This window comes from Equus quagga, chromosome 2, assembly GCF_021613505.1.
Source record: "Equus quagga isolate Etosha38 chromosome 2, UCLA_HA_Equagga_1.0, whole genome shotgun sequence".
Taxonomy (NCBI): domain Eukaryota; kingdom Metazoa; phylum Chordata; class Mammalia; order Perissodactyla; family Equidae; genus Equus; species Equus quagga.
This window is the reverse complement of record NC_060268.1, coordinates 167,925,201-167,937,645: the sequence shown is the minus strand read 5'-3', so window position 1 is coordinate 167,937,645 and position 12,445 is coordinate 167,925,201. Positions and strand designations below refer to the sequence as shown.

General features: G+C 41.4%; 1 protein-coding gene across 19 annotated transcripts in view; it reads left to right on the top strand.

The window, feature by feature from the left end:
• The window catches only part of ABLIM1 (actin binding LIM protein 1), a 290,842-nt gene that overhangs the window by 65,006 nt on the left and 213,391 nt on the right, over positions 1 to 12,445 (top strand). For 5 of the 19 annotated variants that reach the window (XM_046652363.1, XM_046652355.1, XM_046652358.1 and 2 more), the window contains exon 1: positions 10,819 to 10,960. The exons of 1 other annotated variant lie outside the window; for it this stretch is intronic. In XM_046652363.1, the coding sequence (XP_046508319.1) occupies positions 10,897 to 10,960 (64 nt within the window). In that variant the 5' untranslated portion in view covers positions 10,819 to 10,896. Of the gene's footprint in view, positions 1 to 10,800; positions 10,961 to 12,445 lie in introns of those variants that run through there. 13 more of the 19 variants (XM_046652360.1, XM_046652365.1, XM_046652357.1 and 10 more) reach the window with 4 other exon arrangements.

Here is a 12,445-nt window from a genome sequence, read left to right as displayed (position 1 = left end):
TCAACTTTTTCCCCCATTTTTATTTCATGGAGACAGTGTGTTCTCAAATACCTTAGAGGATATGAATTGAATTTGAATTTTTATTTACATCCTCTTCTGCAGCCTGAATTATCTGTTTTTCTCTAGAATCATGTATTTGTATTTTAACCTTTGTCCCATTTTGTGCTGTTTGTTTTCCTTAAATGTCTAGTGATTCTTATTTGTTTCTTCATATGTGTTAATGAATTAATTGGAGGATTAATAAGGAAACTTCTGTTTGGGGGGTTAATTTTTCCTCCTATTTCCTTGCCGGTGTAATTTTTCTCTGTGGTTGTGTTGGTCTGCAGGCAAAGAGGTCTCTAAAATATAATCTTCAATACATTTAATAATATATTGATCTAAAATAGTTTTTACTTCAAAGCGCTTATCATATACCAAAATGAAATGGCAAAATGATCTTTTAAAACCCTAAGGAAGAATTATAGAATTTTATATTAATATGAAAAAATTTTGAGAACCAAGTTTAAAAATTGATGAGTAAACAATAGCTGAATTAATATTGAAAATTAGGGCAATCTAAATTAAAAAGGTTTATTAGACTGAATGATACGTGTGGGTTTTCTTTTTAATGGTAAATTCCGCTCTCACGTTAGTCTTGCTCTGTTCCTATTGTATCATGGTTTGGATGCTCACTAAGACACAAAGTCTAATTCGCTGTTAGATGGCATTTGCACACACCCTGTGTGGAGCTAGCACCTCCTGACGTGTTCGCACTATGCTGGTTTCCCTCCCTCCTACTAGCTGACATTTGCTGGTGCTGCCGCCCGGGGCTGAGTGGGCCGGCCCAGGGCTGGCTCTTGCCTCCTGGCTGTCCTGCTGCACAGGACAGCTGTCTTGGGAGCCAGAGCCAGCTCCCCGGGACTCATCGCCTCACGATGCAGGAACATTTGCCCCAGGGCACGAGAGGCCTTGCAGGCTGCCAGATTCCAGTCCTTCATTCCAGTTTGTACTTTTTAGTAACTGTTCGTTTCTATGACTCAGACTGTTTTATAAGTGCTACTTAAATTTTTTTAAAAACCTACCTCAGAGTGACCTTATATAAGCCTGTGATGAGTTGGGGCAGGGAAGAAGCTAGGCTGTGCTGGTGTATGGTGAGGTGGAGAATTGTTTATCTCTGAGCCCATAAACCAGAAAGAAAAGGCCTGACTGGGAGCTCCATTCTCTTCCTTCCTCCTCCAGAGAGCTCTGAGACATGGGCCTGAGAGATTCAGATTATTGCAAACTCTTGTTCTTATTGAATCCAGACTGAATGAGAAGCCTCCGCACAGCCCTAGGACTTAGTGATGATGGATGAAAAGATCCATTCAGCATCTGCTATGAGCTGAATTTGGTCCTCCCCAATTCGTATGTTGAAGCCCTCCCCCCAGGTACCTCAGAATGTGAGTGTATTTGGAGATAGGGCTTTGAAAGATATAATTAAGTTAAAATGGGGTCCCTTGGGTTACCCCTAATCTAATCGGACTGGTGTCCTTATAAGAAGAGGACATTTGGACATAGAGGAAGAGAGAGACATTAGACATGTGCACACACAGAGGGATGACCATCTGAGAACACAATGAGAAGGTGGCCACCTGCAAGCCAAGGAGAGAGACCTCACAAGCAAACCTGCTGACACCTTGATCTTGGACTTCTAGCCTCCAGAACTGTGAGGGAAGACATTCTGCTGTTTCAAACCACCCAGTTAGGAGGATTTTGTTGTGGCAGCCCTAGAAAACTGATACAGAACCTTTAGCCAACCGGTCCTGATTCTTTCCTTGCTGCCAACAGGGATGGGTGGAAGGCATTCACTGGGGCGTGGGCAAGTCCTCTTGATGGCTTGATTCTAAAACCTGTATCTTTGACTTTCTATAGACACCGGTGCTATCAAGGAGAGATTTTGACTAATCTTGCCAAGTTCTGAACTCTTTGGATGTCAAACTTGGATAGAGATCTAGTGAGGGAAATCAGAGAGTGTAAGTAGGAGAATTTCACAAGTGTGCAGGAGTAACATTGTGTAGGATGTTAGCTGAGATAGGCTGATGAGGACCAGTTGCCACAAGTGATGGCAGTAGAAATCTGAACGTTCTGGTTTGCCGAAGACTGACACTCCAATAAGCTGTTGACTTCAGAGATTAAAATTTGAGATTCCTTGAACCAGCCCTGATGGCCTAGTGGTTAAAGTTCGACACACTCTGCTTTGGCAGCCCAGGTTCGGTTCCTGGGTGCAGAATCATACCGCTTGTCTCTCAGTAGCCATGCTGTGGCAGTGGCTCGTGTAGAAGAACTGGAAGACCTACAACTAGAATATACAACTATGTACTGGGGCTTTGGGGAGAAAAAAGAGAGAGAGAGAGCAAGATTGGCAACAGATGTTAGATCAGGGCAAATCTTTCCCAGCAAAAAAATAAATAAATAAATAAGAATAAGAACATAAAAAAGAAATTGAAGTTCCTTGGTTTGCTTGTGCAAAGCTTATTGAATGGACACCCTTCTTTTTATTTTATATGTTTTTCCCCCACCTCTTCAATGCCATTGCATTATCATCGGTATTTCTAGCAGCAGAATGCTTTAATTTGAAAAATTTGAATCCTGATGGACTAGTTCTGATCTAAGTCTCAGGTTGTTAACTCTGCGTAATTCATTCACTCTCTCTGTGTCTGTTTTGCTTACCTAAAAAGGGAGATAATTACTGCTCCCCATCTCACAGAGAGACTATTTTGAGGTTGTAGCCAGTTTGAGGTTGTAGAAAGAGAGTGGACCTCAGAAAGGCCTTTTTCATCATTCAACTTGGCCTTGAGAAAGTGATGTACCCTCTCTGAGCCTCAGTTCCCTCATCTATAAAATGGGGGTAATAATATCTACTGGAAAGGATATTGTGAGTATTCAGTGAGAACATATGGAGAGCACCTTGCGTTAATCCTTGTATATTTTAAGGGCTCGATAAATGTCAGCAGTTGATGGATGATCATCATGATGACATTTTAAAATCATTGACCTTACTGATGAGAGGTGACTTGTTGCTTTGGGTGCCCTCCTGAAGTATCATTCTGTCCCATGAAGTGGGTATCTGCTTTAAGACTCAGGTTAGTTGAAACTAACATGAGGGCTAATGGAAAGGGGTATAGGATTTAGGATAACAAATGGAGATGTAACTATAGAATGAGGTCTTATCCCTTTGACCTACAATATACACCATAAAGCATCCTTTCTCCAGCTTTCATATGCACGTAAATTCCCTGGAGATCTTGTTAAAATCCAGATTCTGATTTGGTGGGTGGGAATGGGGGTTGGGTGCTGAGAGTCTGCATTTCTAACAAGTTCCAGGTGTGTGCTGCAGCGCCAGGTCTGGCTTTGAGCAGCAAGGTCTTAGAGTAGATGGCGAGGCTGACCATGATCCCAGTTTGCTTGTAAATTCTACTTTTATCAACCAATTATTACTTTCTATTGATTTACATTAAGCTTCAGAACAATTTCGTCTTCATTTTTCACCTTAAATTAGTAGGGCTCTTACTACTTTCCTGATCCTGGCCTCTCTGTCTAAAACTTAAATAATGTTTTTTTTTTAAGAAAAATGAGAATAACAACAATGATGACAACTAATGTTTATATAGAGGTCAGTATGTACCAGGAACTGTTTACTTGAATTTTACAGCACCCTGTAAGGCAGGTGCTGTAGTTATCCCCATCTTACAGCCGAGAAAACTGAGGCACTTGGAGGTAAAATAACTTTCTCAGATCACTGAACGAGTGCTTGACAACCAGGGCCATTTTATGAGTTTATTTAAAGGAGCCCTTTGTCCGTCAGAGACCCTAGGAATGGTTGGAATAGTCCAATCTAATTGGTCAGTATTTGTTACTCCCATCTTGGTTTCACTACATTTTACAAAATGTAGAGCCCACCTTCCAGGAGCCGGGGACTATGGTATTCTTCCAGAATGTGATCCCAGACCACCTGCAGAGGCGAGGTGCTGGTCATGTGTACCTAGAGTGACACCTGGAACTGGACCCCGCACACCCCACACCGTGAGTTCAGCTCCGCTTTGCTGAGTAAAACTTCACAAGCGAAGCTTGTAGGAGTGAAGGCTGCAGCAAGCAGATCCCATAGAGTGTCCACATCCTTTTCTTTGAGTGTAAATTCAACTTCTATCAACCAAATATTATTTTCTATTGGTTTACATTAAATTTCAGAAAATTGTCACCTTTCATCTTATATTGATAGGGCTCATGCTATTTTCTGCCCCTGGACTCTGTCTAGTGCTTCAAAAATGTTTAAAATAATGATAAGAAGAAGAAAAAGAACAAAACAGCAACCATGCACCTGCAAGCCTGTGCCGTAGGGTTGTGGGCACTGCTGGTAAGAGCACAGTGGGTAGACTTGAGCATTTCCATGGATAAGGACAGGGGACGTGTTCCTTAGGGGCTGTGCACTTGGCTATTTGGGGGAAGTGTGTATACTGGAGCACATTGCTCAGAGCCCTGCCTTGGCCACTCTCTCATTCTGGGACCTGGGACTTGTCACTTACTCTCACTGGCCTTCATTTTCCTCCTTTCTAAAAGGAAAGGATTGGACAGGATGGGAATTTTTCAAAGTATATGGTTGTTTTTAGCTATGGAACCCTTTCTTCAAATACAAGCTCATCTAGAAGCCCAGAAAATTAAGCAGATGAGTTGAAATTTCTCTGATGGAAGGTGGGGTGGGGCCCAGAGTCAACCCTCCTCCTCTAATCTATCGCTAATCTCTGAGAAGCCTCATTATTCTGTGTGAGCTTGAAAACAACCAGACTAGATGATCTAGAGGCTCCCTCTAGCTTCCGTACCCTCGGTGCCTGTGTGCTCGAAGGAATGGAGCATGCACATCAGGAGGCTACTGCTGGGGGGAGAGATTGGACTGCTAAAGGCGGTTTTGTCCTTGACCCCAGGGGTTGGTTATAAAGGTTTAGCAAGGCATCCTCAGTGGTGACTTATTTTGAAAGGTTTAAATGCACGTTGGGATTTGGTTGTTTTTCTATTTTTTTTTTTTTTGCTCTATCATTAAAAGTAGCTTAAACTAGAATTATCCTCTTGAATTTGGAGCAAAGTAGAAAGATTTTTGTTTTGTTTTTTGATTTTTGACTGGGTTTATAAAGTTGTGATATATATAGTTACAGACCAGCCCAATTCCCATTGCTGAAATAAGTAAATGATCTTCTTGGAAGAGATGTGAGTTGAAAGCAGGAGGAGACAAAACGTTATGATTTTCACAAGACTTTGGAAAGTCTTTGGAATAATTAGTTTGCTTGAGACCATGAATGAATGGTTGCTTTCATTAGAGATGAGGTATGAATGTTTTACTGTCAGTAAATTTTTATTAGGCAGGGTAATACAGAATGTTAAATTGAATTTAAAGTTCCCCAAATTAAACTGGAGAGTTGAATCAGAGTCAGTGGTTTGAAGTAGCATTCTTATTCTCATTAAAATGTGGCATATTTTCTATTCTCCCTAACTCTGAATGCAGCGTCTAAAGAGGTGGTGGTGGACCGGCTTGGTAGTGGTACACAATGAGTGAAAGACACAGGCGAGATGGAATGATGTAGTAACATTTCCAGGGTAGGTATGTGTCTTCTAGGTGTTTATTCTGTTTTCCTACCCTCCAACAACAAAAAATTCCATATAAAATGTAGCCCTCTGTGTATAGCACAGTCAATAAATAAACTCTTTCATTTTCTAGGAGTGAAGCTATGTGTGGAATATTTTGCAATTGCTGTGGTCATATGTGACTTGTGAGCCAAATGGTAATTAATGTGGAAATTATAAACATGCAGGGTCCACTAAATCATTATGATTTAACCTAATGTTTGATCCTCTTATAATGAGAGAAAGGTAGAATCTGCTCATTCTGCAGTAATTTTTTTTCCTTTTAGACTTCATCATTGCAACCTTTTCAAAGGCACAGAAAGATTGGAACCCTCCAGTTCCTACAGTTTATTTGTGTCAAATGAGTCACTGAAGAGAAATGCCTGTTATTTTTGCAGGGAATACAGAATACCTTGTAATCCCCTCTAGCCTAGCTGAGCAGGCTGGGTAGGAGTGAGAGTCAGGCCAGATGAAATAGACAAAGGGAGGAGAGGAGAGAAATGGTAAGTCTGTCATCACCAACTTCTTAGCTGTGGATGGGTGATGCAGAAAGCATCTGACGGCAACCACTAAGTACATTCTGCTTCTAATTATTCCTTCTTTATTTGGAAAGGGTCACACAAATAACAGCATTGATATTGGTTAGTTAGCAATCGTGGATTCTTCCAGCAGAGGGACATGGCGAAGGCTGGAGGATGATGAGGCTGAGCCATTTAATCACATCTCACTATAGCACAGCGGTTAAGACGTACAGACCTGAGTTCAAGTCCCTGCTCCTCTGCCTACAAGCTCTGATGTTGAGGAAAGTTACTTTCTCTCTAGGCTTAGTTTTCTCATCTGTTAAACAGGGGCTAATAATACCCTTCTTTTAAGCACTTGCCTTCTAAGGTTGTTATAAGGAAAAATTGAGAGATGTGAGTAAAAATGCTTATTGTAGTCCCTGGGACAGAATCAATGTTTGAAAAATATTAGCCCCATTTGGGGTATTGGTGGCAGAGGTTGGGGCAGCATCCGCAGTGATTAAGATGAGCATAAAGCCAGGTGATAACTTCCCAAATTCTAGCTATCCTCTCCCATTTAGCTTCTTGTTTGGTGTGGGGAGTCCACTTTCTGTGTGCTGGAGATTTCATCTGAAGTCCTTTTTGACAAATATTGGCCAAAAAAAAAAAAAGAAAAGGAGAGAAAGAAAGAAGGAAAAAAAGAGTTGACAGAAAAGATGGGTAGACTGTGTTATCTCCTGCCTATTCTGATGTAGACAGAGCAGGTATTACTGGCCCATTTTAAAGACCTGGAAGACAGCTTGGTTACTGTCTAGGATCATTGGTGAGTTAGCAATAGGACCAGGACAACAAGTTGGGTCTTCTGCCTCTTCCTGGTCTAGTAAGTGTTAGATGGCAACTCCAACCTGAACGTGGATACTGCCCTGTGCAGTGGGCGTGAGATGCGAGGAGCAGTCTGCCATGATGGTCCTCCCATCACTGCAGCCTCTGTGGAGACAGGCATCACCCATCGGCTCTCTCTCTTCGTGAAGAAGATGAATTCAGGAGAATCTCACGGAAACAGAATGTGACTCAGAAAAATGATTCTTTTGACATCAGTTATAACTCTTCCCCCTTCCATACAGCTTCAGTATTTAGACTTTTTACAAAAAGCCTTTTTGTACTGCTAAACTCGTGTTTTGGATCACCCTACCATTATTTCAGGCATGGATATGGCTTTGGCATCTTCTCTGATTTCATGATTCACCCTGAGCAGTTTTAGTATTCTTGAGGGAGTTTTAGCATGCTGGCCATGGTCTCTGATTAAGACTGTTTGTGTCTAAGTCCCAGCTGCATCTCTTGTTAGTGGAGTGACCTCAGGCAATTTCTTTAACTTCTGTTTCAGTTGCCTCATCTTTAAGATGGAGATGATAATGGTACCTGCCTCAGAGGGTTATAAGAAATCAATGAGGGAATCTTTGTTCAATGCCTACAGAGAGTGAGCGCTCAGTAAATGTGAGCTATGAATAATAATGAGGTCATTCTATTTGCAGTTTATGAAGTTGAGATATATAGTGTCCATATGTAAGAGGAGTTGATATTATCTTAGTCAAGTCCATAAAATTTCATTTCCAGTCACAAAAATAATTACATGGGATCCAGTTGGAAATCATAAGCAGAAACTGGGTCTAATAGCACAGAATGTTGTGTGGTATAAAGACCATTTCTAGATTAAGCTACCCTCTAGTGTGCTTTCTGTTTAACTGTGTAGTGAACGGCAAGTTCTTTTAGTTCTTGAAATTGATGTTTCTTTCCGATGGAGTCATATAGCTGAGCTTGGTTTGGGGCCAGTTTTCTGGGCTTAAAACTGAATATCATTGGAACAAAAGTTTCAAGGGAAATGACAAATCAATACTTAACTTTTTTCCTGTGCCTCTCTAGTTAAGGTCTAGAAAGGTCGTCTTCCTTATTGAATGTGACCTTTTAAGAAATTTAGTTTTCATCTTTCCCAATGAAATCATTTCTCTAATAGAATTCGATTTGCTTCAAGTTTCTGTCTCCTCTGCTTAGTTTGAAAGATGAAGCCAGGGCCTTGTGCTTGTTTTGTTACTGATATCTCCTATTTTCACTCTCGGCACGGTCATAAATTACATTATGGTAGGCTTCATCTCCTAGGCTGCATCTTTTAACATAATCTGTGTTGTAATATGTGTTGTTTGCCTGAGAACATGCAGCATCTATGCTCCTAGGGCATGGTAGCATCCCTGGGGGCCATACCTCACTTGCAAACCACACGAGGCACAGTGGCCTACTGTAGCCATCCAAACAGCAGATCCAAATGTTGCTGGTCAGCATTGTCCTCCTTTACGTCCTGTGTGGCCTTAGGCAGCTCCTAAATTCCTCTGGCTTTAAGATTTCTCATCTTTGACACTCTAAAGTAAATTATCTCTAAAATCCCTTCTAGCTCTTTGCTTCCTCAGAGCAGTGTTCTCCAAACTCTGTTTGGTGGTAAGTTAATATTTGTGCTGGGGTTGGGTGTTCTCTGGTTGAATAAATTAAGGAAATGCCTCTTACCTTATTCTTCTCTTAAAGAGTTATAAGGCACACGTGTATATTAATGTCTCTGAGAAGTTCATGGTTAATCAAGTATTTCTCAAATATGGGTGAATACGCAATTTAAAGCATTTTTTATTTATTAATTTTGCTTACCGATAGTCTCTTTCCTGGGAAAAGTTCTGAGGAGTTCTGAGGGAAAGACTTCTGCTCCAGGTTCCTAAGATCACTAAGTTACATAAGGTAAAAAATACACAGCAGTATTTCTGATTTTAAACTGATATTGTGGAAGTACCATTATCCTTTAATTAGAAAACAGTTGTATATTTTAAACGGTTTCTAAGCAGTTGGTTTCTGGGTTCTAATAAATCGCCAAATGATCTCTAGTTCAACTAACAGAAGTCAAATTTGGGGAATCATGACTAGGAAGGAACTACTTGATTGGCTAACTATTCGAAAAGTCAGTTTCTGTGTTGGATTGCCCCCCCCCACCCCCCACCCCGCCCCATCCCACCCTCCCACCACTGTCCTGCCTTGTATAAGGCAAGGAGCCGAAACAAGTTGCTTTTAAACTAGAATCCTGTTTCAGCCCCAGAAAATAGCAGCAGCACTACACATGGTTTCTTCTTTCCCCTTTCATGTAAAGTCAGATAGGAATCATAATCTGAGATTTCAAGGGAGTAGGAAAAACAAGCTTCCATTACATTTGGAATGAGTGCTAAAGAAAATAAAAAATGCAACTATGAAAGACTTCTGTTCCATCCTTATGGGAAGAATCCTGAGACACTAACAAAAAAATCATTAAGGCTAAACTATGAACTCACTGTCATGAGAATGCTAGGCATTAGGCGTAATCAGAAGATTTCAGTAAATGCGACTGGCCTTTTGGCAGCAGCTACCATATGACAGCTCTGCAAATGCCAAGCATTTTATCAATGAGTGGTCCAGTTGTGATCCTTTGTCTGGCGCCTGGTGCTTCAGCCAAGTCAGGAGGACGTTATCAGGCACAAAGTTCTAGGCAGTGGCCTGGTCTAGAGGAAGGGAGGATGGGGTGACCCAGGAGTATGGCTGTCCCCAGAGCCTTTTCAAAGCAAAACACAAAAGCCACCTAGATGGGGAAGAGTGTAAGCTGGGAATGTTCAGTTAATCAAACTTTATATTTAAACAATGCAATCATATAGTCTTTCCTTTCAATGTGTAGATTATGGGCCTTACATTAAATTACTATCTCAGAGTAGGTGCGGCAGTTATGTCTTTATTGGAGGAATTAAATGACCTACCCTCACGCTGAAAACAATTTCGCCAGTTTCCTTCTACCTCTTAGCCAATAAATGTGTCTGATACAGAGGATGGTTGTCTTAAGTGTCTTTTCCTATTTAAACTGTCTTCATAACATTCCCAATTTGCAAAAGCCCTGGTGTTCAAAAATAGCTGGGAGAAAACTTGGGCTGTGGGTGGTGGGTAATTCAACCCAGCATCAGGGCATTAGTGACTAAGGGAAAAATATGCCTCTTTCCTGAGCCCTTCCGGATGAGGTCATTGTTTTCAGACAGTGTGTACCTAATATAAATGGGCTCAAAGTCCATGACTTGTCTCATACCAGTGTTTTGTTAGGGAACAACATCTAAACCCATGATGAACAGCCAGGCTGATAGTAAAAGGAGCCCCCCCAAGTTATAGTATTTTTGTTAAATCCTAGGATTAAAAAAAGTCATAAAAAACCCATCTGGTGAGATGATAATTCATTAAGTGAAAAGAAGAGGCAGAAGGCTTGGGAAAATCCATCCTTTTCTTTCTTTGTCTCATGTGTTTGCGTTATTGTGAAATGACAGTGACCGAAATCTGAATTCTGGATTGTGCAGAGTGGAGGAAAATTTGAAGAACATTCTGGGTGTGTTTTAATAGTGGCTTCCCAGAAAGAACAGTTTGCTGCAGATGTGGTGTCAGTGAACTGATGTTCACTGTTCATGGTGGAGACACAGTGGAGAGGAGAAGAGGATGAGGATTCTGTGTGTGAGGAAGGAGCTAGAATCATGCAGGAAACTCCTCATTCTTCCTGAGCTGGCTTGTGGCACACCCTCTGGTGTGGCACACCCCTCCCTCGAGTCCAACTCAGCCCACAAACTCCTGGGAGGAAAAGCCAGGGCCCCAGCCTTTTCTTGGAGGATTGGATGCAGTCCTTCCACGTTCCAGCTACCTGGTGAAGAAGAGCTGAGATCTCAGAGCTTTGTGAATGTTGATGATCTGGGAACCGCCTGAGCTCATGGACCCTCATCCTGTCATCGGAGACAACCAAGGTTTGACTGTCCATTCTGTAAACTTGGCATGTGTGTTGTCTGGGGTGGACCATGTGTTTACAGATGGGGAGAGGTGCAGGGACTTTTCCATTGGTTAAAATAATTTTACACCTATTATAGTATGTTAACATTCTGATCTATTTATGTGCGTAACACAGGTTTGTATAAAATGCATATGTCATATATCAACATATTTAAAGATATCATTAATATAATTGATTTTAAAGTTGATATGACCGTTTCTTAGCAGTCCAGCTAAATTAAATTAAATTACATTTAGGTAGGTTGGTCTGTTGGAGCACTTTAAAAGGAGTCCTCAATGACTGTGGGTGAACACCCGTGATCCCATTTCTGCTCATGTGCTCTCTTTTTCTTTTCCCCCCATTTCCATGACAGTACCTCTGTGTTAACATAGCTAATATGTTAACCAACATATCATTTGAGACAAATTCTTTCATCCTCCTTATGCTGTAGTTTTGTCTCCGTGGGTGGGCACGATGTTTGAGTTAGGAAATGCCATCCCTAGAAGGTTTCCCTTAGAGTTGTCTTTTATGGAAAGTTTGTTCCTGGTGAGGCCGGCTTCAGGAGGGACCCAGTGCATCCTGCTCAGCATCCCCAGGGACTGACAGCCAACACCACAGCTTCAGAGGCAGCTCAACGCAATCTTGCCCAGTGCTTGGTTGAAACCAGCAAACTGTTGATTCGTGCTGATTCTTTTGATCCTAGACCCCTTAAGAGAAGCAGTTGTAATAACTTACTTGGGTTTCCAGAGAGTGGGCTGGTGGGTAATTCCATGGAAGGCAGATATGCTTTGTACCCTCCCGCCTTCACTTCCGAGTACTCTGCTCTTCTCGGTTTCCCAGGACCTCCAGTGAGCTCGGGTTTGCCGTCCTGCCCAGGAAGGGTAGGACTGGGAGCCTCAGTATGCTGCACTTCACGTGTACGCACTTGTTGAGAGGTACAAAGGAATGGAAGGTTGGCATGTTCTGTAACTAATGAATAATTCATGATGGCTTCTTGTGCCATAAAATTTCTCTTGTAAGTAAACATTATTTTGAAAGACAGTGCTGACTGAAAAATCTGGAAATGTGGTTTCCTATTTTTATTGATCTGCCGTAGACGTTTACTGGGAAGACAAAAGTTGACAAACATCAGAATAATTAAATCTAAAGCTGATGGTGGTCCTGTGTGGGAGTAAGCCAAGAACTCTGCCCCAACTTTATCCTCCCCTGTTTCTTCTGGAGTGTAACATAACCTGATGTTTACTAAAGGCCTCTAGATCCTTTGACACTCTCTGGCCTCTCCTCGAAGATAGAGTCTGAATTTTAGTGATAACACTGTGCATATTAGTCAATATTAATGTATTACTGGTATTTAGAGTTGGAAATTATGATTTGATGGCTTTTTCAAACTGAAAGGAGGTCTTAGAGATAAAATTAAAATATCTCAAAATGTCTATATGTCTCTATTTGAATATAATTTGAA